The sequence below is a fragment of the Salmo trutta genome, chromosome 15 (assembly GCF_901001165.1).
Source record: "Salmo trutta chromosome 15, fSalTru1.1, whole genome shotgun sequence".
NCBI lineage: Eukaryota > Metazoa > Chordata > Actinopteri > Salmoniformes > Salmonidae > Salmo > Salmo trutta.
The window spans coordinates 58,612,831-58,637,614 of NC_042971.1; the positions used below are offsets into that span (position 1 = coordinate 58,612,831).

The following is a 24,784-nucleotide window of genomic DNA, read 5'->3' on the forward strand; positions in this document are numbered from 1 at the left end:
GTATAGTCAGTCTGAGAGCTTGGTTTAGCTGCATGTATAGTCAGTCTGAGAGCTTGGTTTAGCTGCATGTATAGTCAGTCTGAGAGCTTGGTTTAGCTGCATGTATAGTCAGTCTGAGAGCTTGGCTTAGCTGCATGTATAGTCAGTCTGAGAGCTTGGTTTAGCTGCATGTATAGTCAGTCTGAGAGCTTGGTTTAGCTGCATGTATAGTCAGTCTGAGAGCTTGGCTTAGCTGCATGTATAGTCAGTCTGAGAGCTTGGTTTAGCTGCATGTATAGTCAGTCTGAGAGCTTGGCTTAGCTGCATGTATAGTCAGTCTGAGAGCTTGGTTTAGCTGCATGTATAGTCAGTCTGAGAGCTTGGCTTAGCTGCATGTATAGTCAGTCTGAGAGCTTGGTTTAGCTGCATGTATAGTCAGTCTGAGAGCTTGGCTTAGCTGCATGTATAGTCAGTCTGAGAGCTTGGCTTAGCTGCATGTATAGTCAGTCTGAGAGCTTGGTTTAGCTGCATGTATAGTCAGTCTGAGAGCTTGGCTTAGCTGCATGTATAGTCAGTCTGAGAGCTTGGCTTAGCTGCATGGTTTAGCAGTCAGTCTTTGTAGTATCAGACAGCAACCCACATTGTCAGCAACTCTAAAAAGTGTTATTGGACAGCTGGTTTCAGGAACACTTAAGAGTAAGAAAATAGATCAGATTTTTGCTTGTCTGTTTCGACCTTGCCTTGCCAATCTGCACACTTCTGAGTGCCAGCAGTCTGTCCTTTTACATCCGTTAATCCATCACGGTCCTCTACATATTTCACACAACACTTTATTTGATTCTATTATGTTCTATTCTATTTAGCTTCACTTGTATTGTGAGGCTCATTTGTCTGCTGTTTATTCCCCCGGTTGTGTTTGTGTTATAATGTCTTAGGAATGACACACACACACACACACACACACACACACTGTTTGGAATGATTTTGTTGAGACTGCTAATGGGTAGAAACAAATATATTGGTGTTTGTATAGAACCATGTAGAGAATGATCTCCAGAATCCATGTACACATGAAGAATCCATCCATGTACGTAACTGAAGCTTGTTCCTGCGTCCCATATGCACCCTATCCCTAAGAAAAGTAGTGCACTATTTAGGGAATCGGGTGCCATAGGGCTCTGGTCTAAACTAGTGGACTATATATAGGGAATCGGGTGCCATAGGGCTCTGGTCTAAACTAGTGGACTATATATAGGGAATCGGGTGCCATAGGGCTCTGGTCTAAAGTAGTGCACTATTTAGGGAATCGGGTGCCATAGGGCTCTGATCTAAAGTAGTGCACTATTTAGGGAATTGGGTGCCATAGGGCTCTGGTCTAAACTAGTGGACTATATATAGGGAATAGGGTGCCATAGGGACTCTGGTCTAAAGTAGTGCACTATATAGGGAATAGGGTGCCATTTGAGCTCTTGAGAAATTGCAGTATTTCCTCTGCATATTTGGAATGTGTTGTTTTGTGAAGAAGACCCTGTTTGTGTAAATCGGACATCAATCAGGCATCAGACACAACGCTAGTGTTTGTGTGTGTAATCTCTTCTGTGATGCTGTCTCTGTCTTTCTCAGACTGAAATGTGTCTGTGTGTGTAATCTCTTCTGTGATGCTGTCTGTCTTTCTCAGACTGAAATGTGTCTGTGTGTGAGATCTCTTCTGTGATGCTGTCTCTGTCTTTCTCAGACTGAAATGTGTCTGTGTGTGAGATCTCTTCTGTGATGCTGTCTCTGTCTTTCTCAGACTGAAATGTGTCTGTGTGTGAGATCTCTTCTGTGATGCCGTCTGTCTTTCTCAGACTGAAATGTGTCTGTTAGATCTGTTCATAACATTGGCCAATAAACACTGATTGTACAAAACATTAGGAACACCTGCTCTTTCCTTGACATAGGACTGACCAGGTGAAATCTATGATCCCTTATTGATGTCACTTGTTAAATCCACTTCAATCAGTGTAGATGAAGGGGAGGAGACAGGTTAAATAAGGATTTTTAAGCCTTGAGACAATTGTGACATGGATTATGTATGTCCACCATTCAGAGGGTGAAAAGGCAAGACAAAATATTGAAGTGCCTTTGAACGGGGTATGGTAGTAGGTACCTGGCGCACTGGTTTGAGTGTGTCAAGAACTGCAAAGCTGCTGGGTTTTTCACACTCAATAATTTCCCGTTTGTATCAAGAACGCTCCACCACCCAATGAACATCCAGCCAACTTGACACAACTGTGTGAAGCATTGGAGTCAACATACAGTGCATTCTGAAAGTATTCAGACCCCTTGACTTTTTCCCCCTCATCAATCTACACCCAATACCCATAATGACAAAGCTAAAAAAAAAAAAAAAGTGTTTTTTAAATTTTTTGCACAAAAAAAACAATATAATGATCCCTGGTCTGGATTATGTGGATTGAAGAGTATGACAAATATAATGCCCTTAATAGTGCAGCCAGTCTTGTGATACCAGGATGTGATACGAGTCTTGTGATACCAGGATGTGATACCAGAATCCTCTGATCTCTGTTAAGACTCTAAATACCCCTGTTGCCTCTCCTCTCCCCTTTTCCTCTCTCCCTCCAGTCTATTTGCACTGCTGTCCAAGAAGCACAACAAGGTCTTGGAGCAGGCTACCCAGTCTCTGAGAGGTCCCCGGGGGGCAGACGACAGCTCTGTACTGCCTGACTACGTGAGTACTGCAGCTACTGATTTGGTCTGTGAAAAATCTAGGCTTATCCCAGTTATCTTTTCATTCAATGGTGGGACTACTAGGCAAATTGACCTCACACACAAAGTGAATACTGATCCCCTGGGCCTGCACCTCCAGCCATGTCTGGATCTGAGTGTCTGGGTTTGTGTCTAGGTCTGACTGTCTCTCACTGAGTTCGCATCTGCATTCGTGGTGCGTGCCGTGTGTGTCTTTGTGTCTGGGTGTGTGTGTGTCTGGGGGGGATGGGTGAGGGCGGGGGTGGGTGAGGGCGGGGGTGTGTGTGTCTGGGGGGGGTGGGTGAGGGCGGGGGTGTGTGTGTCTGGGGGGGTGGGTCAGGGCGGGGGTGTGTGTGTCTGGGGGGGTGGGTGAGGGCAGGGGGTGTGTGTGTCTGGGGGGGATGGGTGAGGGCGGGGGTGTCTGGGGGGAGGGTGTGCGTCAGACGTCGGGGGGGGGTCCCAAGGATTCCTCCCTGCACACGAGATGGAGTAGCTGAGGTGTGTGCCTGATTATCCCCCCCCCCCACCCACACACAGACAGGCGTAAGGAAAGAGCCCCTCGCCCTGACCTCTCTTTATCCCCCCACACAGACAGGCATAAGGGAAGAGCCCCTCGCCCTGACCTCTCTATCCCCCCACACAGACAGGCATAAGGGAAGAGCCCCTCGCCCTGACCTCTCTTTATCCCCCCCACACAGACAGGCATAAGGGAAGAGCCCCTCGCCCTGACCTCTCTTTATCCCCCCCACACAGACAGGCATAAGGGAAGAGCCCCTCGCCCTGACCTCTCTTTATCCCCCCACACAGACAGGCATAAGGGAAGAGCCCCTCGCCCTGTCCTCTCTTTATCCCCCCACACAGACAGGCATAAGGGAAGAGCCCCTCGCCCTGACCTCTCTTTATCCCCCCACACAGACAGGCATAAGGGAAGAGCCCCTCGCCCTGACCTCTCTTTATCCCCCCACACAGACAGGCATAAGGGAAGAGCCCCTCGCCCTGACCTCTCTTTATCCCCCCACACAGACAGGCATAAGGGAAGAGCCCCTCGCCCTGACCTCTCTTTATCCCCCCACACAGACAGGCATAAGGGAAGAGCCCCTCGCCCTGACCTCTCTTTATCCCCCCACACAGACAGGCATAAGGGAAGAGCCCCTCGCCCTGACCTCTCTTTATCCCCCCACACAGACAGGCATAAGGGAAGAGCCCCTCGCCCTGCCCTCTCTTTTGTTTGGATGCCTCTTTCATGGCCCTTATCCCTCCCCGTGTTTCACCCTGTGTCACACGCTGGCTGGAAAAGACCATTGCTATGTCTAGAGTCGTCGAAGCTGAATTAACCTCCGGGCAATGATATCACTTCCCCCAAACATGACCCTCCCTGGTCACACAGTGTTTTGTAAACGTCTGTATTAATTATATCATGTTTTCTGTATGTCTGTGTGAATTATATCATGGAAGGTTTCCTCCAAGCTCCAACAATAAGCTGGCCGGGGTCGTATTCATTAGCTAAAGAAAACTAAAGAAAACTAAAACAAGCGTTTGTTATTGGTTAATTTCAAGTAGTACCCTGTTTCAGTCAGTTTGGTGCCTGATGAATATGACCCTGGTCTCCGTAGAAGCAGTTGTGATCTCAGGGATATTGTTGTTCCTGGTTGGTATCTCGTGTCCAGTATTATGTTCTCTGAGTAACGTTGATAAGGTCTTTATATTGATGTTGCTAGGAAGGTGTAAATCCTGCAGTCTGAACATGAAGGTTGTTATTCAAACACATGAGAAACTCTTCTTTGTCTCTCTCTCTGTGTGTCTCTCTCTCTCTCTCTCTCTCTCTCTCTCTCTCTCTCTCTCTCTCTCTCTCTCTCTCTGTCTCTCTCTCTGTGTCTCTCTCTCTGTGTGTCTCTCTCTCTCTCTGTGTCTCTCTCTCTCTCTGTGTCTCTGTGTGTCTCTCTCTCTCTGTCTGTGTCTGTCTGTCTGTCTGTCTCTCTCTCTCGTTCTGTTTCTCTCTCTCTGTGTCTCTCTCTGCACCATTCTGCAGCAGCATCTCATCAACTTACTTGTATTTGATCTACAGTCGTGGCCAAAAGTTTTGAGAATGACACAAATATTAATTTCCACAACATTTTTGTCAGATGTTACTATGGAATACTGAAGTATAATTACAAGGATTTCATAAGTGTCAAAGGCTTTTATTGATAATTACATGAAGTTGATGCAGACCCTTCTTTTTCAAGACCTCTGCAGTCTGCCCTGCCATGCTGTCAATTAACTTCTGGGCCACATTCTGACTGATGGCAGCCCATTCTTGCATAATCAATGCTTGGAGTTTGTCAGAATTTGTGGGTTTTTGTTTGTCCACCCGCCTCTTGAGGATTGACCACAAGTTCTCAATGGGATTAAGGTCTGGGGAGTTTCCTGGCCATGGACCCAAAATAACGATGTTTTGTTCCCCGAGCCACTTAGTTATCACTTTTGCCTTATGGCAAGGTGCTCCATCATGCTGGAAAAGGCATTGTTCGTCACCAAACTGTTCCTGGGTGGTTGGGAGAAGTTGCTCTCGGAGGATGTGTTGGTACCATTCTTTATTCATGGCTGTGTTCTTAGGCAAAATTGTGAGTGAGCCCGCTCCCTTGGCTGAGAAGCAACCCCACACATGAATGGTCTCAGGATGCTTTATTGTTGGCATGACACAGGACTGATGGTAGCGCTCACATTGTCTTCTCCGGACAAGCTTTTTTCAGGATGCCCCAAACAATTGGAAAGGGGATTCATCAGAGAAAATGACTTTACCCCAGTCCTCAGCAGTCCAATCCCTGTACCTTTTGCAGAATATCAGTCTGTCCCTGATGTTTTTCCTGCAGAGAAGTGGCTTCTTTGCTGCCCTTCTTCCTCCAAAAGTCTTCGCTTCACTGTGCATGCAGATGCACTCACACCTGCCTGCTGCCATTCCTGAGCAAGCTCTGTACTGGTGGTGCCCCGATCTCGCAGCTGAATCAACTTTAGGAGACGGTCCTGGCGCTTGCTGGACTTTCTTGGGTGCCCTGAAGCCTTCTTCACAACAATTGAACCGCTCTCCTTGAAGTTCTTGATGATCTGATAAATGGTTGATTTAGGTGCAATCTTACTGGCAGCAATATCCTTGCTTGTGAAGCCCTTTTTGTGCAAAGCAATGATGATGGCAGGTGTTTCCTTGCAGGTAACCATGGTTGACAGAGGAAGAACAATGATTCCAAGCACCACCCTCCTTTTGAAGCTTCCAGTCTGTTATTTGAACTCAATCAGCATGACAGAGTGATCTCCAGCCTTGTCCTCGTCAACACTCAAACCTGTGTTAATGAGAGAATCACTGACATGGTGTCAGCTGGTCCTTTTGTGGCAGGGCTGAAATGCAGTGGAAATGTTTTTTTGGCATTCATTTGCATGGCAAAGAGGGACTTTGCAATTAATTGCAATTCATCTGATCACTCTTCATAACATTCTGGAGTATATGCAAATTGCCATCATACAAACTGAGGCAGCAGACTTTGTGAAAATTAATATTTGTGTCATTCTCAAAACTTTTGGCCACGACTGTATATCAGTCACAAACATTTTTAAACGCTAAGAAATATCGTGCTTACAGACAGACAGACAGACAGACAGACAGACAGACAGACAGACAGACAGACAGACAGACAGACGGTCATATTCAGTACACACAGGGTGGTTTATGCATACTACCGTACTCTACACTCTCATGCTCCGAGTGCATTCTCCGACAACTTTCTCTTGATTACGTTCGTGTGGACGAGAGTGTGGAGAACGTATAAAACATTCCATTTGATAAGCACTCCCCCTACTGTATTACCTCACGCTGAGCAGCACTCCCCCTACTGTATTACCTCACGCTGAGCAGCACTCCCCCTACTGTATTACCTCACGCTGAGCAGCACTCCCCCTACTGTATTACCTCACGCTGAGCAGCACTCCCCCTACTGTATTACCTCACGCTGAGCAGCACCCCCCCCTACTGTATTACCTCACGCTGAGCGGCACTCCCCCTACTGTATTACCTCACGCTGAGCAGCACTCCCCCTACTGTATTACCTCACGCTGAGCAGCACTCCCCCTACTGTATTACCTCACGCTGAGCAGCACTCCCCCTACTGTATTACCTCACGCTGAGCAGCACTCCCCCTACTGTATTACCTCACGCTGAGCAGCACTCCCCCTACTGTATTACCTCACGCTGAGCGGCACTCCCCCTACTGTATTACCTCACGCTGAGCAGCACTCCCCCTACTGTATTACCTCACGCTGAGCAGCACTCCCCCTACTGTATTACCTCACGCTGAGCAGCACTCCCCCTACTGTATTACCTCACGCTGAGCAGCACTCCCCCTACTGTATTACCTCACGCTGAGCAGCACTCCCCCTACTGTATTACCTCACGCTGAGCAGCACTCCCCCTACTGTATTACCTCACGCTGAGCAGCACCCCCCTACTGTATTACCTCACGCTGAGCAGCACTCCCCCTACTGTATTACCTCACGCTGAGCAGCACTCCCCCTACTGTATTACCTCACGCTGAGCAGCACTCCCCCTACTGTATTACCTCACGCTGAGCAGCACTCCCCCTACTGTATTACCTCACGCTGCAACTTCCCCTTTTCTGAACATTCTTACAGTCAGGACAATGACAACAATAGAGACCAAACAAGATTTACACACAGCGAATATTTTACTTCATAATTATCAGCTATCTATATGTGAATCGTAATACCCAGATAGTTTAACAGGCAGAAATGACCTTAAACTAATGTTATGCAAGGTAGACGTCAATTCTTCGTGGCTTTCTAGCTAGCTAACAGTAGTAGCTAGCCAGTTCGCCCTACTGACTTCTATGGGCTTGCGATCTACGAACACTACAGTGGGTGTTGTAGGCAGGTAAACATACCAAAATGAACACAGTAAGTATTTATTAACGTATCAAGATAAAATATAGTAGTCAGGCAACATATGATATGTGAATGGGGAATATTTCATTCCCAAGTCAGTTTATATTCCCTCGCTTCAGCTCAAATAATGGACTCCATTGATTTCAATACATTTTTTGTCATTTTTACCTGTTTGCATCGCATTTCTGTACATATTTTCCATTGAAGCTTGCGTCAACGCATGCTTCAAAATATGCACAGAGTAAACATCGGAGAAGTGCCCTCCATACTACGTTTAACATACTTCAATATGGATTCATGCTCTTCAATTTCTGTGCTCAGAGCACGGCAGTGTGAAATTTATTTGACATGATAAATAACTTGGAAATACTCACTAGAGCTCTACAATAAAAACACAATTTGATACTGACAAATATGCATGTATACAAGGACCAGTAATTCATTGGGGAAGCTGATATACACACAGCGGTGTTGTTGTCAGTACACTGAGCCAGACAAGCAGGCTGTGTGAGTGGTGTTGTGGTGTAGGGTGCTGTGCTGCAGGGGGGAAGAGGAGGGGAGACAGGCGAGGAGGAGAGGCAGGATAAAGGCAGAGTGACAGGCCCCACTTTGCCATCAAGCCTCGTGACTGATCTGCCCTGACGCAGAGCCACACGCTCAGACGCCATCCACAGAGGAGGAGGAGAGGAGGAGGAGGAGGAGAGAGGGAAGGGAGGAGGGGAAGGAGAGAGGAAAAGGGGAAGGAGGGTGAGAGAGGTGAGGTAGGACACCCTGTCAGAGGGCGAGGAGTGAGGAGGAGTAGTAGTGTCTTTCAGTAGTTGTTTCTTTGCAGCAATTCGACTGTGCTTCTACATCTGCATTGCTTGCTGTTTGGGGTTTTATGCTGGGATTCTGTACAGTACTTTAACATCGGCTGATGTAAAAAGGGCTTTATAAATACATTTGATTGAGTCAAGCAGTCTCATCTGAACAGTTGATGTTGAGATGTGTCTGTTACTTGAACTCTGTGAAGCATTTATTTGGGCTGTAATCTGTGGTGCAGTTAACTCTACTGAACGTATCCTCTGCAGCAGAGAGAACTCTGGGTCTTCTGTTCCTGTGGCGGTCCTTATGAGAGCCTGTTTCATCATTGCGCTTGATGGTTTCTGCGACTGAACTTGAAGAAACTTTCAAAGTTCCTGCATTGATTGACCTTCATGTCTTAAAGTAATGATGAACTGTGGTTTTTCTTTGCTTATTTGACCTGTTCTTGCCATAATATGGACTTGGTCTTTTACCAAATAGGGGCTATCTTCTGTATACCACCCCTACCTTGTCACAACACAATTGATTGGCTCAAACGCATTAATTCACTTTTAACAAGGCACACCTGTTAATTTAAATGCATTCCACCTCATGAAGCTGGTTGAGAGAATGCCAAGAGTGTGCAAAGCTGTCATCAAGGCAAAGGGTGGCTACTTTGAAGAATCTCAAATATAAAATATATTTTGATTTGTTTAACACTTTTTTTGGTTACTACATGATTCCATATGTGTTATTTCATAGTTTTGATATCTTCACTATTATTCTACAATGTAGAAAATAGTAAAAATAAAGAAAAACCCAGGAATGAGTAGGTGACTGGTACCATATATGCTGAACGACCAGGCAGTTCCAGTGTTAAGGCTGCACACCTATAGGCCTTCCCTGTAGCTCAGTTGGTAGAGCATGGTGTTTGCAACACCAAGGTTGTGGGTTCGATTCCCACGGGGGGGCAAGCACCGGGGGAAAAAAATAAAAGAAGAGAAAAAAAATGTATGAAATGTATGCATTCACTACTGTAAGTCGCTCTGGATAAGAGCGTCTGCTAAATGACCCAAAAAAATAAGAACTCTGGGTCTTTGCGTGTCAAAAAAGATGCACGTCAAATAACACTATTTGACGCGTCAAATGAGCTTTTAATTTGACACATCAAATAACACAATTCTATTATAGAATGTTGTGTGTGCTGAATTTGCACGTGTAAGCCAAGAGCCAACATTACGATCACTTTCAAAGCTGTACAATACTGCGTTGGTAGTAAGGCATTATTTGTTCGACTGAAAGGGAAAACGTCTGTGTGAGCATTTGAAATGAGACCAGGATCAAAAATGTTTGATTCAATATTATTATCAGGTTCTGGGGTATCTACCTGGCTTTAGCTTGGTACCTAGTTAGCACAAATGCAACCAGCCTGAAAACAATGACCAGTAGAAACTGCAGTCATTTTCAATATTCTTAGCAATGATTTAAGAATGATTGTGAGTAAATATTAGCTAGGTATTCACTTGTTGTTCTCCTATTGAAATAACTAGCTAGCCAGCTACTTTTATTTTATTTTAACCTTTATTTAACTAGGCAAGTCAGTTAAGAACAAATTCTTATTTACAATGACGTATTGACATTCATATTGCACTGAACAGCCTTACCTAAGGATAGGGAATCAATGAAATGGGAAATCAGTCTTCTCAGTACCCAAGTGCTTTTTTCCCAACGACTCCAAAACATCCATATTGTATTGTTTTTCCTCTGGAATAGTGGTCGATACACACAGTAGGTTGACTGGTACAATAAATGTCTCATTTGACAGTTGTTTCAGAGTCCCAGATCTACGACGCTAATGTTTTCTGGGTGTCACTGAGTAGACATTGATCCACAATCTATAGGTAAAGCTGTACAGTGAAATAAGTATGCCCCAATGCAAAGTCTAATATATCCAGTGTGATTTCAACGGCTTTTTATCAAATTAACAAATTGTCTTTTTTTGAATTTATATAAGAACATTCCAACCTTGTTTATCATTATATATTCCATTATGGCATGATTCCACTTGTTTGTATGCATTTGCATTACTTTCATTTAGAGACTTTTATTTTGAAGGCTAACCGCAAAGTCCGCTATTGTGGCTAATCCTTATTGTGGCTAGCTTCACATAGTTGGGTCCGATCACCATTAATCAACTAAGAACTGTCTTGTAAATTAGGGTTATTTTAGGTGACACCTAGCTAGATAGTTAGCTAGCTATAGCTACTGAAACAGATGTTGTTATGATATGTTTTTGGGGAAGAACATTGTTTGAATCCATGAGCTAGCTAGCTTTTTTTATGACCAGCACTGTAGGTGTGTGAGACAACTTTACCAGCATCATAGCAGACGTATCGATGAATCGTTGTGACATATGAAATACGAGTGATAATGTATTCAATGTGCAATAACTACGTAAAAAATGTATGAACGTGTTAAATGGTTATGTGATGTGCGATCATATTCAGGTCCTGATTGGTCAACAAGCTTATTTAACACATCAAATAGTGTTATTTGTTTCTTTTTTGACACCCAAACAGCGTTCCATACCTCCCACACCGCTCTGATTCAGAGACATTGGGTTAAAAGCAGAAGTACAACTGACAAGGTATCCCCCTTTCACCTTCAGTTCAGTAGTGTCTGCACTGTGTCAATGCCAAGTGGGGCGGGACAAACAGATGAAATCAGCCACAATACTGAGAACAGTGCTCTGTTTCAACCCAGTACCATGTACTTACAACATCACTGTTACATTTCTCTTCCTTCCCTCTCCGTCTATCCCGCTCTCTCTCCCCCTTCTCTCTCTGTCTCCCTACTCTCTCAATAAAGCTCTGTTTCTCTACCCGTCTCTCTCCCCCCCTTCTCTCTCCGTCTCCCTACCCTCTCTATAAAGCTCTGTTTCTCTACCCGCTCTCTCCCCCCTTCTCTCTCTGTCTCCCTACTCTCCCTACTCTCTCTATAAAGCTCTGTTTCTCTACCTGTCTCTCTCTCCCCCTTCTCTCTCTGTCTCCCTACTCTCCCTACTCTCTCTATAAAGCTCTGTTTCTCTACCCGTCTCTCTCTCCCTCCTTCTCTCTCTGTCTCCCTACTCTCTCTATAAAGCTCTGTTTCTCTACCCGCTCTCTCCCCCCTTCTCTCTCTGTCTCCCTACCCTCTCTATAAAGCTTGGTTTCTCTACCTGTCTCTCTCTCCCCCCTACTCTCTCTTTGTCTCCCTACCCTCTCTATAAAGCTTGGTTTCTCTACCCGTCTCTCTCTCTCCCCCCTTCTCTCTCTTTGTCTCCCTACCCTCTCTATAAAGCTCTGTTTCTCCCCCCTCCTGTCTGGCCTGTTTAGCAGCAGAGTGGATGTAAAGGCATTAATAGAAAGCAGCTGGCCCTGACAGTGTTCTGTTCTGAGCTGCCTGAGGGGAAGAACAGGGGAGGAGAGAGCGAGGGAGCGAGGGAGAGACAAGGGGTGGAGAAAGAGAGGAGGGAAGAGGGAGAGGGCTTTGTGACTGACTGACATTTAAAAATAATGTAATTTGGCACGGCAGCCAGGCTGGAGAGGGAGAGGGAGAGGGAGAGGGAGAGGGAGAAGGAGAGGGGGAGAGAGAGGGAGAGAGAGAGAGAGAGAGAGAATGTTTGTTTAATGTGGGATTTTCCTCAACTTGTAATTGGTCTTTAAGGAAGCAGGAGGAGAGGCTTCAAACACTGTCGGCTCAGTGAGAGCGTTTACCCATAATGCCTCAGTGTACTGTACATCCCAAATGGTACGCTGTTGCCTTTATATTCTAATACTGGGCCTTTATATTCTAATACTGGGCCTTTATATTCTAATACTGGGCCTTTATATTCTAATACTGGGCCTTTATATTCTAATACTGGGCCTTTATATTCTAATACTGGGCCTTTATATTCTAATGCTGGGCCTTTATATTCTAATGCTGGGCCTTTATATTCTAATGCTGGGCCTTTATATTCTAATGCTGGGCCTTTATATTCTAATGCTGGGCCTTTATATTCTAATGCTGGGCCTTTATATTCTAACACTGGGCCTTTATATTCTAATACTGGGCCTTTATATTCTAACACTGGGCCTTTATATTCTAATACTGGGCCTTTATATTCTAATACTGGGCCTTTATATTCTAATACTGGGCCTTTATATTCTAATACTGGGCCTTTATATTCTAATACTGGGCCTTTATATTCTAATACTGGGCCTCAAACCAAGTTCCACAGATGTTTTTCTTCATTGTTTCCCTCATCAGGGGACTGATTTTAGACCTGGAACACCAGGTGTCTGCAATTTAGTTATCAGGTAGAACAGAGAAGCAGCAGACTGGACCTCCTCGAGTCAGAGTTGAATACCCCTAATATAGGGAATAAGGTGCCATTTGGGACGCTGACCCCTTTCCCCCTAATGCCTCTGCATCTCTTCTCCTCACGACCACCCTCCTCCTCTTCTTCCTGAATCCCTACCTCTAACACAGACACAGCATTCTATCTCTCTGGCTCTGGCACTGTGTGTGTTTGTGGAGCTGGTTCTGGTTCTGGTTAGTGTCAGGGCTTTAGAGGGTTAGACCCTGGCCCCCGAAGACCCCAGGCCAAGGGCAGGTTTCACTGGGGAGCTGAAGCCCCTCTCCCCACTGGACACCCCCTCAGCCTGGAGGTCATGTGTCTGTGTACTGATTAACATTTCAAGGTGACGGCTGATATTCTCTCTCTCTCTCTGCCCATCCCCCATTGTGGGCAGTATGCACGGTGGCCTCTCTCAATAGTCTGTACAAAGCTTTCCTTAACCTACCGCTCAATCCCTCACTCGTCCCTGAACGTTAGGGCCTAGACTCACTAGGAAAAAGCAGCAGGAGTGATCTGTTGACGAAGGCTGACACATTCTGCTTTTGGTTTCCCTCAAATCAGAATAGTTCAAATAAAGTTTAAAAAACTGGTGTGTGGTTTTGACTGTAATCTTTGTGAGGAGAGAAAAACACCACACAGATAGATACCAGACCTCCATGTCTCTCTGTTTACATCTGTGAGTTAAACCACTGCATCTGCTCTGTGTTTCATTACTCACTGATTTGTCCTGTAGTAGAACTGTTCCATGGTTCAGTCTGTAGTCAGATATTGTGTTGACTGAATTCACACCTTGGATTGGCTGGATCCATAGGGGCCCTATTATTTATATGTTTATCTTTTGAAAACTACACAAGTACTTGAATCGTTCTACAAATAGAGTATATTTTGCGTACAGTTGATCTTTTAAGTAGAAATTTAACACTGATATTGAATTAAAAGCCTGCGATATTAAATGAAATGCCATTTAATGTAGACCGCATGGGAAAATTCAATCAATCAGCAGTTTGACATGTCACTTGTCATGTTTTTATGACTTCTAGGAAGATTCTAACCCACTTTATGACAGAATTCTTAAAATTTGGTGAAATAAAATGTACGTTTTGGGTAGTGTCATTTTAACCAAATGACTCTACCCAAAATGTAATCTGTTCGTGGAACGACCCAGTTATAATTGTATAATACTATGTGGACCCACAACAATATGTACAGTTAACACATATGCTACTGTGAGGATGTGGAGATGCACCCCTCTGTTTCCTGCTGCTCCACAGCCACATCCCCCGCCTTCATTACACTGTCATCCTGCTGAGGGCAGGCAAGCAGACTGACAGACTGCTGCAAAGACAGTGAGGGGATGAGCCAGATGCTGCCCGTCTGTCTCCGCGCCTGTCTGTCTGTCTGTCTCTCCCACCCTCCCTGCCTGCTTGCGTGCCTGCCTGTCTCTCCCTGCCTGCCTGCCTGTCTCTTCCTGCCTGCCTGTCTCTCCCTGCCTGCCTGTCTGTCTCTCCCTGCCTGCCTGCCTGTCTGTCTCTCCCTGCCTGCCTGTCTGTCTCCCTGCCTGCTTGCCTGTCTCCCTGCATGTCTCTCAATCTGTCTATTTTATTGTGTTATAGTCTGAATTTAAAATGGGTTCTACTAAGCTAACATATGGAATTGTTTTAAGATGGTCATACCAAGGATAATTTAGCTATTTGATTTGTTATTTTAGGACGCCTTTAGGTACCCAAAAAATATATGTCCAAAAATTATTTGATAAAACATTGAATTTGGCCTTAGAAACACACTGAATAACAGCTTCATGCATGGAAAAACAGATTAGTAAAATTGTCTCTCCTAAATCTGAGAGATATAACAAATATCAGGAAATTATGTATATACTTTTTTACCCATATGTTAAAAAATAAAATTAAGAAATAAATAAAAGAAATTGCAATAAACTACTTCCATATATAGTTTCCTTAATTTCTTTCACTGGTTCCGGGCTACCTTCAGACGAGGCTTGTGGGCGTTCTAGAGCAAAACAACATGTACGTGTTTCTGAGTGTCACGTTTCCATAGAGGGGTCATATTAGCGAGCTCTGACTTTTCTGACACCTACTTTATTGAGTAAAAGTGTATTTACTATGCCTGTGATATGTGCTTGTCCCACCTAGCTATCTTAAGATGAAATGCACTTACAGGAAGTCGCCTTGGATAAGAGTGTCTGCTAAATGACTAAAATGTACAAATCTAGTGTGTAGCCCAAACTGTTCAGACGCTATAGCCATTTTCGTGAGATGGTCTTAACAAACGCTGCTGTAGCTCGGCCACCTTCCACCACAGATGCAGAAAGCTGCCATTGGCGTATGAGGTGGATGAAGATGCAGGCCATGCAATTTTTTAAAAATAATTTAGAATGTTCGTACGCATAGCAAAAGTGTGATTTATCAAACAATCCTACAAGCGTCTTACCGGTAAGAGAGAGCCATTGATAAATACCAATTGTTCTCAGTGCTCGTGCACAACCTTGGCTATTTGCATTTAGAAACGCACCTAATTAACCTTATATGGTTAAATCATCCCTTTAAAGCTTGTGGGGAATATACAGTACAATGCCATAACATTGAGTACAACGGCCCAAGAAAAAAAATAACTTTTCCCAGACTGAAATAGAGGTGCTATAGTGTCGGAGATTGAGTACAGCTCCCTCAGTTGTGGCCTGACCAGTAAAAATGAAAACACAGCAACAAAGAGAGAATCATTAAGACAGTTAGTTGCTTTAGTAATGGCAAATATACTTCCGATGAGTAGTCAACACTCAACAATAAGCCATCCATCCTCAACAGCTCCCTTCTGTAGGCGTAGCCCAGGGTGGTTTTATTTGGCCCCCCAAGTTTTCTGAGCGAAAAAATTCAATAAATGTTATTTTTATTTATTGTTGGACATAAAAGACTGTAAAAACAACAGGACATCAGCTGAAATTGATAAGCTACCACCTGCACATAATGAGCGGAAGTCTTTTCTGGTCACATGGTTGAACTCGTTTTGATATGGGGCTTTTATGGTGATGTGGGTGTCGTCTATTTCTCCATTTGTATTTGGGACGTTGACGGCATCACGGCAAAGAAACCCCTCTTAACTTCAACCTGTTGTGAGATGGTGAATGGAAACTGTATGGTACAGTTCGTTTTGCTGATGATTGCATCCAAATCATTGGCTCATCGAGGGCTGTGAGATGCCGATCGCCCAGCTCCTGCTGATTGTCCATGTTGACAATGGGTGGACAGCACTCGGATGTGCATCGGAATGGCATGTCTTTGCCTTTCTAAAGTAGTTCTTAAATCCTGTAAGATTAGTTTTGGGAAATTATATTTGATTAACCAATCTGTACTTTCTGCAAAAAAGTCCCACCTGTCTCTAAAAACACGCTCTCTACTAAATGCAGCCAAATCTTCCATCAGATCAAGATCAGACGTCTCTCATCCCATTATCTTTTATAGTATGTCAACAAAGGTTTCACATGTACCTCTCATTTAACACATTACTGTATTTTATATGGGTTATTATCAGAACAAATGCACTGGTGTGGTCAAATTATACGCAATAGCCTGTCAAGATCTGTTGCATCAATTCACAATTGAAATACAATGACATTTTAAAATGATTTAATTATGACTCACAATTTCACACATTTTCAACATATATTTTCCCCATTCACTAGGCTACGCTTGACAAGCAGTTCCCTTATTCCACTACTTGGGCCTGTGTGTACGCATGGCCATGGCTGTCCGTACATTTTAATCCCTGTACCACACGTGAAATGATCAGTAGAGCAGTGAATTTCAAACACAGATTCCGCCACAAAGAGCAGGGAGGTTTTCCAATGCCTCGCAAAGAAGGGCACCTATTGGTAGAGGGGGGGAAATAACAAGCAGACATTGAAAATCCCTTTGATCATGGTGAAGTTATTAATTACACTTTGGATGGTTTGTCAATACACCCAGTCACTACAAAGATACAGGGATCCTTCATAACTCAGTTGCCAGAGAGGAAGGAAACTACTCAGGGATTTTACCATGAGGCCAATGGTGACTGTAAAACAGTTAGAGTTTAATGGCTGTGATAGGAGAAAACTGAGGATGGATCAACAACATTGTAGTTACTCCACAATACTACCCTAAATGACAGAGTGAAAAGAAGGTAGCCTGTTCAGAATAAAACATATTCAAAAACATGCATGCTGTTTGCAATAAGGCACTAAAGTAATACTACAAAAAAAATGTGCAAAGAAATGTACTTTATGTCCTGAATGCAAAGCATTATGTTTGGGAAAAATCCAATACGACACATGACTGAGTACCACTCTTCATATTTTCAATCATGGTGGTGGCTGCATCATGTTATTGGTAATCTTGTCATCGGAGAGGACTAGGGAGTTTTTTAGAAACAGAAAAGAGCTAAGCACAGGCATAATTCTAGAGGAACACCTGGTTGTCTGGTTTTCGCCAGACATCAGAAGACAAATTCACCTTTCAGCAGGGCAATAACCTAAAATACAAGGGCAAATCTACACTGGAGTTGCTTACCTAGACAACATTCAATGTTCCTGAGTTGCCTAATAACAGTGTTGACTTAAATCAGCGTGAAAATCTATGGAAAGACTTGTAAATGGCTGTCTAGCAATGATCAATAACCAACTTGGCAGAGCTTGAAGATATTGTACAATCCAGGTGTGCAAAGCTCTTAGAGACTTACCCAGAAAGACTCAGCTGTTATCACTGCCAAAGGTGATTCTAACATATAACGTATTGCCTCAGGGGTGTGAATACTTATGTCAATTAGATTTCTCTATTTCATTTTGCAAAAATTTCTAAAAACATGTTGTCACTTTGTCATTATGGGGTATTGTGTGTAGATGGGTGAGAAGAAAAACATATATATTTAATTCATTTTGAATTCAGGCTGTAACACAACAAAATGTGGAATAAGCCAAGGGGTATGAATACTTTCTGAAGGCACTGTAAGTCTGTGTGTCGACCTCTTTTTGTCTGTCTGTCTGTCTTGCGGTCTTCTTCCCTTACTGTCAACAGCTAGTGCTTATCTTCTCCACAGGCAGTAGGAGGGCCGCCCCAGCCAGCCCGCGGGAGCTCTCTGGGCCTAATGGGGTCCATCAGCATGGTGATGCCAGGCAGGGCAGGGCAGGCAGCAATTAAGACAGCCCTGCTGTGCTGTGGCCTTTACACTGCTGGCTTAGATACACTAAAGCTGGTTACGGCTACAGACGCACGTGCACACACACACACACACACATGCACGCGCGCACACACACTGAGTTAAGTGGAGGAGGGACTTTCCTAAAGAAAGGTGGAGGAGCTATTATATTATTAATCACCGTGGTAACATGTTATATGTTCTCTTGACAAAGTCCTTGTAATGTGTTTTGTTGGTTCACCGGGTCTTGTTAAACTAATGGAATATCATATTGGAAAATACTAGTAAACAGTTAACGTTTTGTCATTTTAGCTCTCTAGGACATATCTAGGTTAACGTGCAACTGCGTACATCACATATAGTATGGTATGTTGTTTAAATGGTGACATAATGGTGAAATAGATTGACCCTGACCCCATAGTAGGGTTATGGACCCTGACCTCAACAAACCCCAGTCCAGACAGCTCAGTGGTGCGATCATCAAGCTTGGGGATGAGGGACTCAGACTGAGGTTACAGTCAGTCAGTCAGCAGGTGGACACAGCCAGCCAGCTAGTCACTAATCCACCAGTGACCAGCCAGTCATGGGGCTTGATTTCCGCAAAGCTGCCCCTGCCAAGGAGCCAGGGCACTAGGCAGACCAGACCAGCCAGCCAGCCTCCCAGTTCGAGCTAGCTTTTCCTGTTAGGCCCTAACTAACTGCCAGGGCAGTGGGCAGACCAGGCAGACAGGGCAGACTCCCAACCCCAGCCAGCCTTTCACATGGGCAGCAGCCCGCTAGACTGAACTACTGTTAGGTTACTGCTAGGCTGAACTACTGTTAGGTTACTGCTAGACTGAACTACTGTTAGGTTACTGCTAGGCTGGACTACTGTTAGGTTACTGCTAGGCTGGACTACTGTTAGGTTACTGCTAGGCTGGACTACTGTTAGGTTACTGCTAGGCTGGACTACTGTTAGGCTACTGCTAGACTGGACTATTGTTAGGTTACTGCTAGGCTGGACTACTGTTAGGTTACTGCTAGACTGAACTACTGTTAGGTTACTGCTAGGCTGGACTATTGTTAGGTTACTGCTAGGCTGGACTACTGTTAGGTTACTGCTAGGCTGGACTGCTGTTAGGTTACTGCTAGGCTGGACTACTGTTAGGCTACTGCTAGACTGGACTATTGTTAGGTTACTGCTAGACTGGACTACTGTTAGGTTACTGCTAGACTGGACTACTGTTAGGTTACTGCTAGACTGGACTACTGTTAGACTGAACTACTGTTAGGTTACTGCTTGGCTGGACTACTGTTAGGTTACTGCTAGGCTGGACTACTGTTAGGTTACTGCTAGACTGGACTACTGTTAGGTTACTGCTAGACTGGACTACTGTTAGATTACTGCTAGACTGAACTACTGTTAGGTTACCGCTAGGCTAAACTACTGTTAGGTTACCGCTAGGCTAAACTACTGTTAGGTTACTGCTAGGCTGAACTACTGTTAGGTCACTGCTAGGCTGGACTACTGTTAGGTTACCGCTAGACTGGACTACTGCTAGGTTACTGCTAGACTGGACTACTGTTAGGTTACCACAAGGCTAGCTACTGTTAGGTTACCGCTAGGCTAAACTACTGTTAGGTTACCGCTAGGCTAGCTACTGTTAGGTCACTGCTAGGCTAGCTACTGTTAGGTTACCACTAGGCTAGCTAACTGATGCTGCTGTAATAGTATATGCCACCTAGCATTGCAAAATTCTGGGAATTTTCAATAAATTCCCTGCTTGGATGATTCCGGAAATCTTCCAACTGGGATTTTGGGAAAACCAGGGAATTTATTGAAAGTTCTATGAATTTCACAACCCTAATGCCACCCAAAGCAACTTACAGTACATTGAGTACAGTACAAGTAAAGCACGGTCTTCGAGCCCGTGTCCCCGGCCAGAATCAAACTATGGCATAGCTGCTTTCTGTCGAGCAAAATGCAACAGCGAGTGTACAACGCTGCATACAGCCCCCCCCTGCAGACTCAACGTACGGGGTTTGTACAATACATAGTTTCCCTGTATTTGAGTGGGATACAGCTGTGAATGGAGTTGTACTGTATTGCCTGTTTGTGCTTGAGTCTTGTGAAACAATGTTTGTTTGCTGCTTTTTATTAATAGTAGTTCTTTAGGCTATGGACTCAAAATAGTTCATATTAGCAGAATGTTATGTACTGTATATAGCATCTCAAATTTGTATCAGTTGTGAAAATAAACAGTTCATGCAACAAAAATAATTGTTATGCACTGGGGCCCCTCATAACAGCATGGGTCTCAACAAATTGTAAGTGCTACTTATCTGACCACTGAACTTGAGTCTGTTAGCAAACACACATGCACACGCTCTCTCACACACTCGCTCTCTCACACTCGCTCTCTTTCTCTCTCACTCACACACACACTTACCCCTACACACCCTGCACGTCCCGAGCCTTTAATGAAGTCAAAGCCGAAATGTCAGTGGACATATGAAAGCTCCTGTGATTACATGGGCTGAGCCCTAATTGAGCCTCCAGAGAATTCTGAGTACTGAGAAGACTGCTCTGTACAGATCACTCCAGTTCATTTAACGGCCTGTATTCTGCTGCTCTGCCTGTCTATCTGTTTGGGGCCCTTAGTAGTGTTAGACAGACAGACAGACAGATGTCATGACTCGTGTACCCTTTGAAGACCTTTGGAGTTGGTCAGAAAGACATAGAGGTGTTTGTACTGTAGTTATTTCCACTTCTCTCCCCAAGAGAAACACAAACAGTTCTAGACTTTAATCTTTCATCTATTTATCTTTCATCTATTCTATACTGTATGATTTTGATTTGAGTTGGTGTGGTTGGAATAAGACTCGCGGAGCTGAACACGTTCTCGTGTGGAGCCAGTTTGTGATTACGTGAGGGGCTCAGATAAAACTGCTGAATCTCCCCCTCTCTCTCTAACTCTTTCTCTCCTCCTCTCCTCCTCTCCTCCACTGTAACTGATTACTTATTACCCAGACAGGAAGTGTTTTTGTTTACCTTTGGAATAACAAGGTCCCTGTTTTCAGAAGGGGGGGGACATGCTGTAGACCCCCTTGCCGCCCCTACAAACAAACAAAACAAACACACCCCTCCCCTTTAATCTGTCCCAGTTCATATGGTCATAACGGTAGGGGGGAACAGGGGAGGGCTGGGGGAGATGTACAGAGCAATGTGCTTATGAAATGCTTCCCTCTATGTTCCATAATGCAGGTCAGAGAATGACCTATTTAGAAGCTCTCAAAAGACTGCTGTTTCAGCGCCAGACAGACGGTTCTGTTCTGCGTGTATCTCTCGCTCTCAATTCAATTCAAGGGGCTTTATTGGCATGGGAAACATATGTTAACATTGCAAAAGCAAGTGAAGTAGATAAATCGTTCTCGCTCTCTCTCTCTCGCTCTCGCTCTCTCGCACTCTCTCTCTCGCACTCTCTCTCACACTCTCTAGCAGGACACCATTCCTTGCTGGTGTGGTTTTTACAGTTCTTCGCTGGGGAAGGTGGTTCTGACTAATTTGGACTGGGTTCTAGGTTTTGCATAGTGTGGGAGAGTATGCAAAACCCAGTCCAAATCAGTCAGAACCACCTCCCAAACCGAGACAATATGTTAAGCTGCTTGTTTGTTCATGCCAGCTCTCCTGCTTTAGACAGATTTTCATGTCTCTTCACTAAGCCTGCAGCCTCCGAGAGAGCATTGTCAGAAACAGAACTCACACACACACACACACACACTGGGATAGTCACTAGAGATGGTAAAATCCACACGTTCAGATATGATTTGTTGTTTTCAAATGTTGTTAATGCGTATCTGTATGACTTGCGGATTTAAAAAGTATTTATCCTTCGTATGAGAGTACATGGTACAGTACTAACAGACAGCTCTTCTGCTTGGTCATTTTGTTGTGGTCTGGTCTCTTAACCTCCACACCAGACAGGCACATCTGTTCTGGGTGCTGTCTGCCCGTTGCCATGACAACGCTGTGTCGTCCGTCCGTCTGTCCCCCCTATCCCCCAGCAGCACAGATATGATCTGACCAGACAGACAGACAGACATGCGCTCTCCTGTCTCTGTCTGACCGTCACCCCTGACCCATTAACCCCTGACCAATACGACGTTGCTCTGTAGCCATGGTAACCAGCTCTGTATTGACGTTGTGTTGGTATTAACAGTTGATCATCAACTCTGCTCTGTAAATTAGTAGGTAGTGGCAGTCACAGAACACACAAACCCAGACACAGCACATATATACACACACACACACACACACACACACAGAACACACACACAGACAACAGAATGCGCACAGACACACACACAGACAGAGACACACAAAACTCAGCAGGACGTACAGGTAACTGGCTAAATGAAACACCAAATGATGGAATTTCTCATGGAAGAATGGTATGAGTTCCAGACACTTGTAGAATCTATTGAAGCTGTTCTGGCTCGTGGCGGCCCAACGCCCTATTAAGACACGTGATTTAGGTGTTTCCTTTATTTTGCCAGTTACCTGTAGAGTGTCACACTCGAACAGAACAGACAGTCAATCGTGCCTGAGTGTGGGTGGGTAACACTGACAACTCTAGTTCACATACTGTCCTCCACCGGAGACCGGGGTTCATGTCCCAATCCAGGCTCTCATTTCCTTGCTGACTCTCCTCCCTGCTCTGTCTCCCCTGTATATCTGTCTGACCCTCCTCCCTGCTCTGTCTCCCCTGTATATCTGTCTGACTCTCCTCCCTGCTCTGTCTCCCCTGTATATCTGTCTGACCCTCCTCCCTGCTCTGTCTCCCCTGTATATCTGTCTGACCCTCCTCCCTGCTCTGTCTCCCCTGTATATCTGTCTGACTCTCCTCCCTGCTCTGTCTCCCCTGTATATCTGTCTGACCCTCCTCCCTGCTCTGTCTCCCCTGTATATCTGTCTGACCCTCCTCCCTGCTCTGTCTCCCCTGTATATCTGTCTGACCCTCCTCCCTGCTCTGTCTCCCCTGTATATCTGTCTGACCCTCCTCCCTGCTCTGTCTCCCCTGTATATCTGTCTGACCCTCCTCCCTGCTCTGTCTCCCCTGTATATCTGTCTGACCCTCCTCCCTGCTCTGTCTCCCCTGTATATCTGTCTGACCCTCCTCCCTGCTCTGTCTCCCCTGTATATCTGTCTGGCCCTCCTCCCTGCTCTGTCTCCCCTGTATATCTGTCTGGCCCTCCTCCCTGCTCTGTCTCCCCTGTATATCTGTCTGACCCTCCTCCCTGCTCTGTCTCCCCTGTATATCTGTCTCAATAAATACAAATCCCCTGACGCTGACCCTGTGTCAAACGCTGAGTGCTAAAACCAGTTTTTAAAGGAAACTGCACCCGCTTTTTTGGCCTCATTTCTGTCATGGCTGCCAGAAATGCTGGCAGCCATGACAGAAGCCAAGCATGAGTTGGCTTGTGGGTGTGGTTTGATGTTGGTGTTTCTTGGGTATATCCTTACCTCCACCAAAACACACTCATCTGTCAGAACCTTGTCTGCAGCTGTCCCCCCCCCCACAATCACAACAAACGTCCTGCAGGTTGAGGTCAATAACTACAGGCAGATGTATGGTGAGATGCCGGAGGAAGCTTTTAATTGGTCAGTAGCCTACAGAGTAAAATGAGAAGAATGCAGTTGCTGAATTTATGTAGATATTCTAAACTAAGTGTTTTAATAAAGGTCCATGTGGAATAAACATCCCTTTACATAATACCATAGAAGAAGTGTTCTGCTAATATTAACAATGTGCCCCTTTCATTGTCATTCCCAGCCAATACAGATACTGTGTCTGTAGGTATTTTGTCTGGTGGTAATGGAGCTACCATGGTAACATGTCAGTGTTGATACCTTCCTGTGTGGTGGTAATGGGGCTACCATGGTAACATGTCAGTGTTGATACCTTCCTGTCTGGTGGTAATGGGGCTACCATGGTAACATGTCAGTGTTGATACCTTCCTGTGTGGTGGTAATGGGGCTACCATGGTAACATGTCAGAGTTGATACCTTCCTGTCTGGTGATAATGGGGCTACCATGGTAACATGTCAGTGTTGATACCTTCCTGTCTGGTGGTAATGGGGCTACCATGGTAACATGTCAGTGTTGATACCTTCCTGTGTGGTGGTAATGGGGCTACCATGGTAACATGTCAGTGTTGATACCTTCCTGTCTGGTGGCAATGGGGCTACCGTGGTAACATGTCAGAGTGTTGATACCTTCCTGTCTGGTGGTAATGGGGCTACCATGGTAACATGTCAGTGTGATACCTTCCTGTCTGGTGGTAATGGGGCTACCATGGTAACATGTCAGAGTGCGATACCTTCCTGTCTGGTGATAATGGGGATACCATGGTAACATGTCAGAGTGTGATACCTTCCTGTGTGGTGTCTCGTATACAAGAGTAGTTCCCTGATCCTGGTGCAGAATACACAGGGTTTCTCCCTCCCCATTTTGACTGATAACGTTCAATTCAATAGTACAAAAAGACAATCCATGTAAAAGTTGTCTAATAGAATTGTAATACCTAGTGCCTGGTCTCTGACCATTCAGAGACATCAGTATCTAGCCTGTCTGTCAGAGTGCCTGGTCTCTCTCCATTCAGAGACATCAGTATGTAGCCTGTCTGTCAGAGTGCCTGGTCTCTGTCCATTCAGAGACATCAGTATCTAGCCTGTCTGTCAGAGTGCCTGGTCTCTGTCCATTCAGAGACATCAGTATCTAGCCTGTCTGTCAG

At 44.9% G+C, this 24,784-nt stretch overlaps 1 protein-coding gene across 3 annotated transcripts in view; it reads left to right on the forward strand.

The window, feature by feature from the left end:
* Positions 1-24,784, forward strand: part of dym (dymeclin) — a 161,202-nt gene that overhangs the window by 96,337 nt on the left and 40,081 nt on the right. For all 3 annotated transcript variants that reach the window (XM_029692339.1, XM_029692338.1, XM_029692340.1), the window contains one exon: positions 2,605-2,710. In XM_029692339.1, the coding sequence (XP_029548199.1) occupies positions 2,605-2,710 (106 nt within the window). The remainder of the gene's footprint in view (positions 1-2,604; positions 2,711-24,784) is intronic.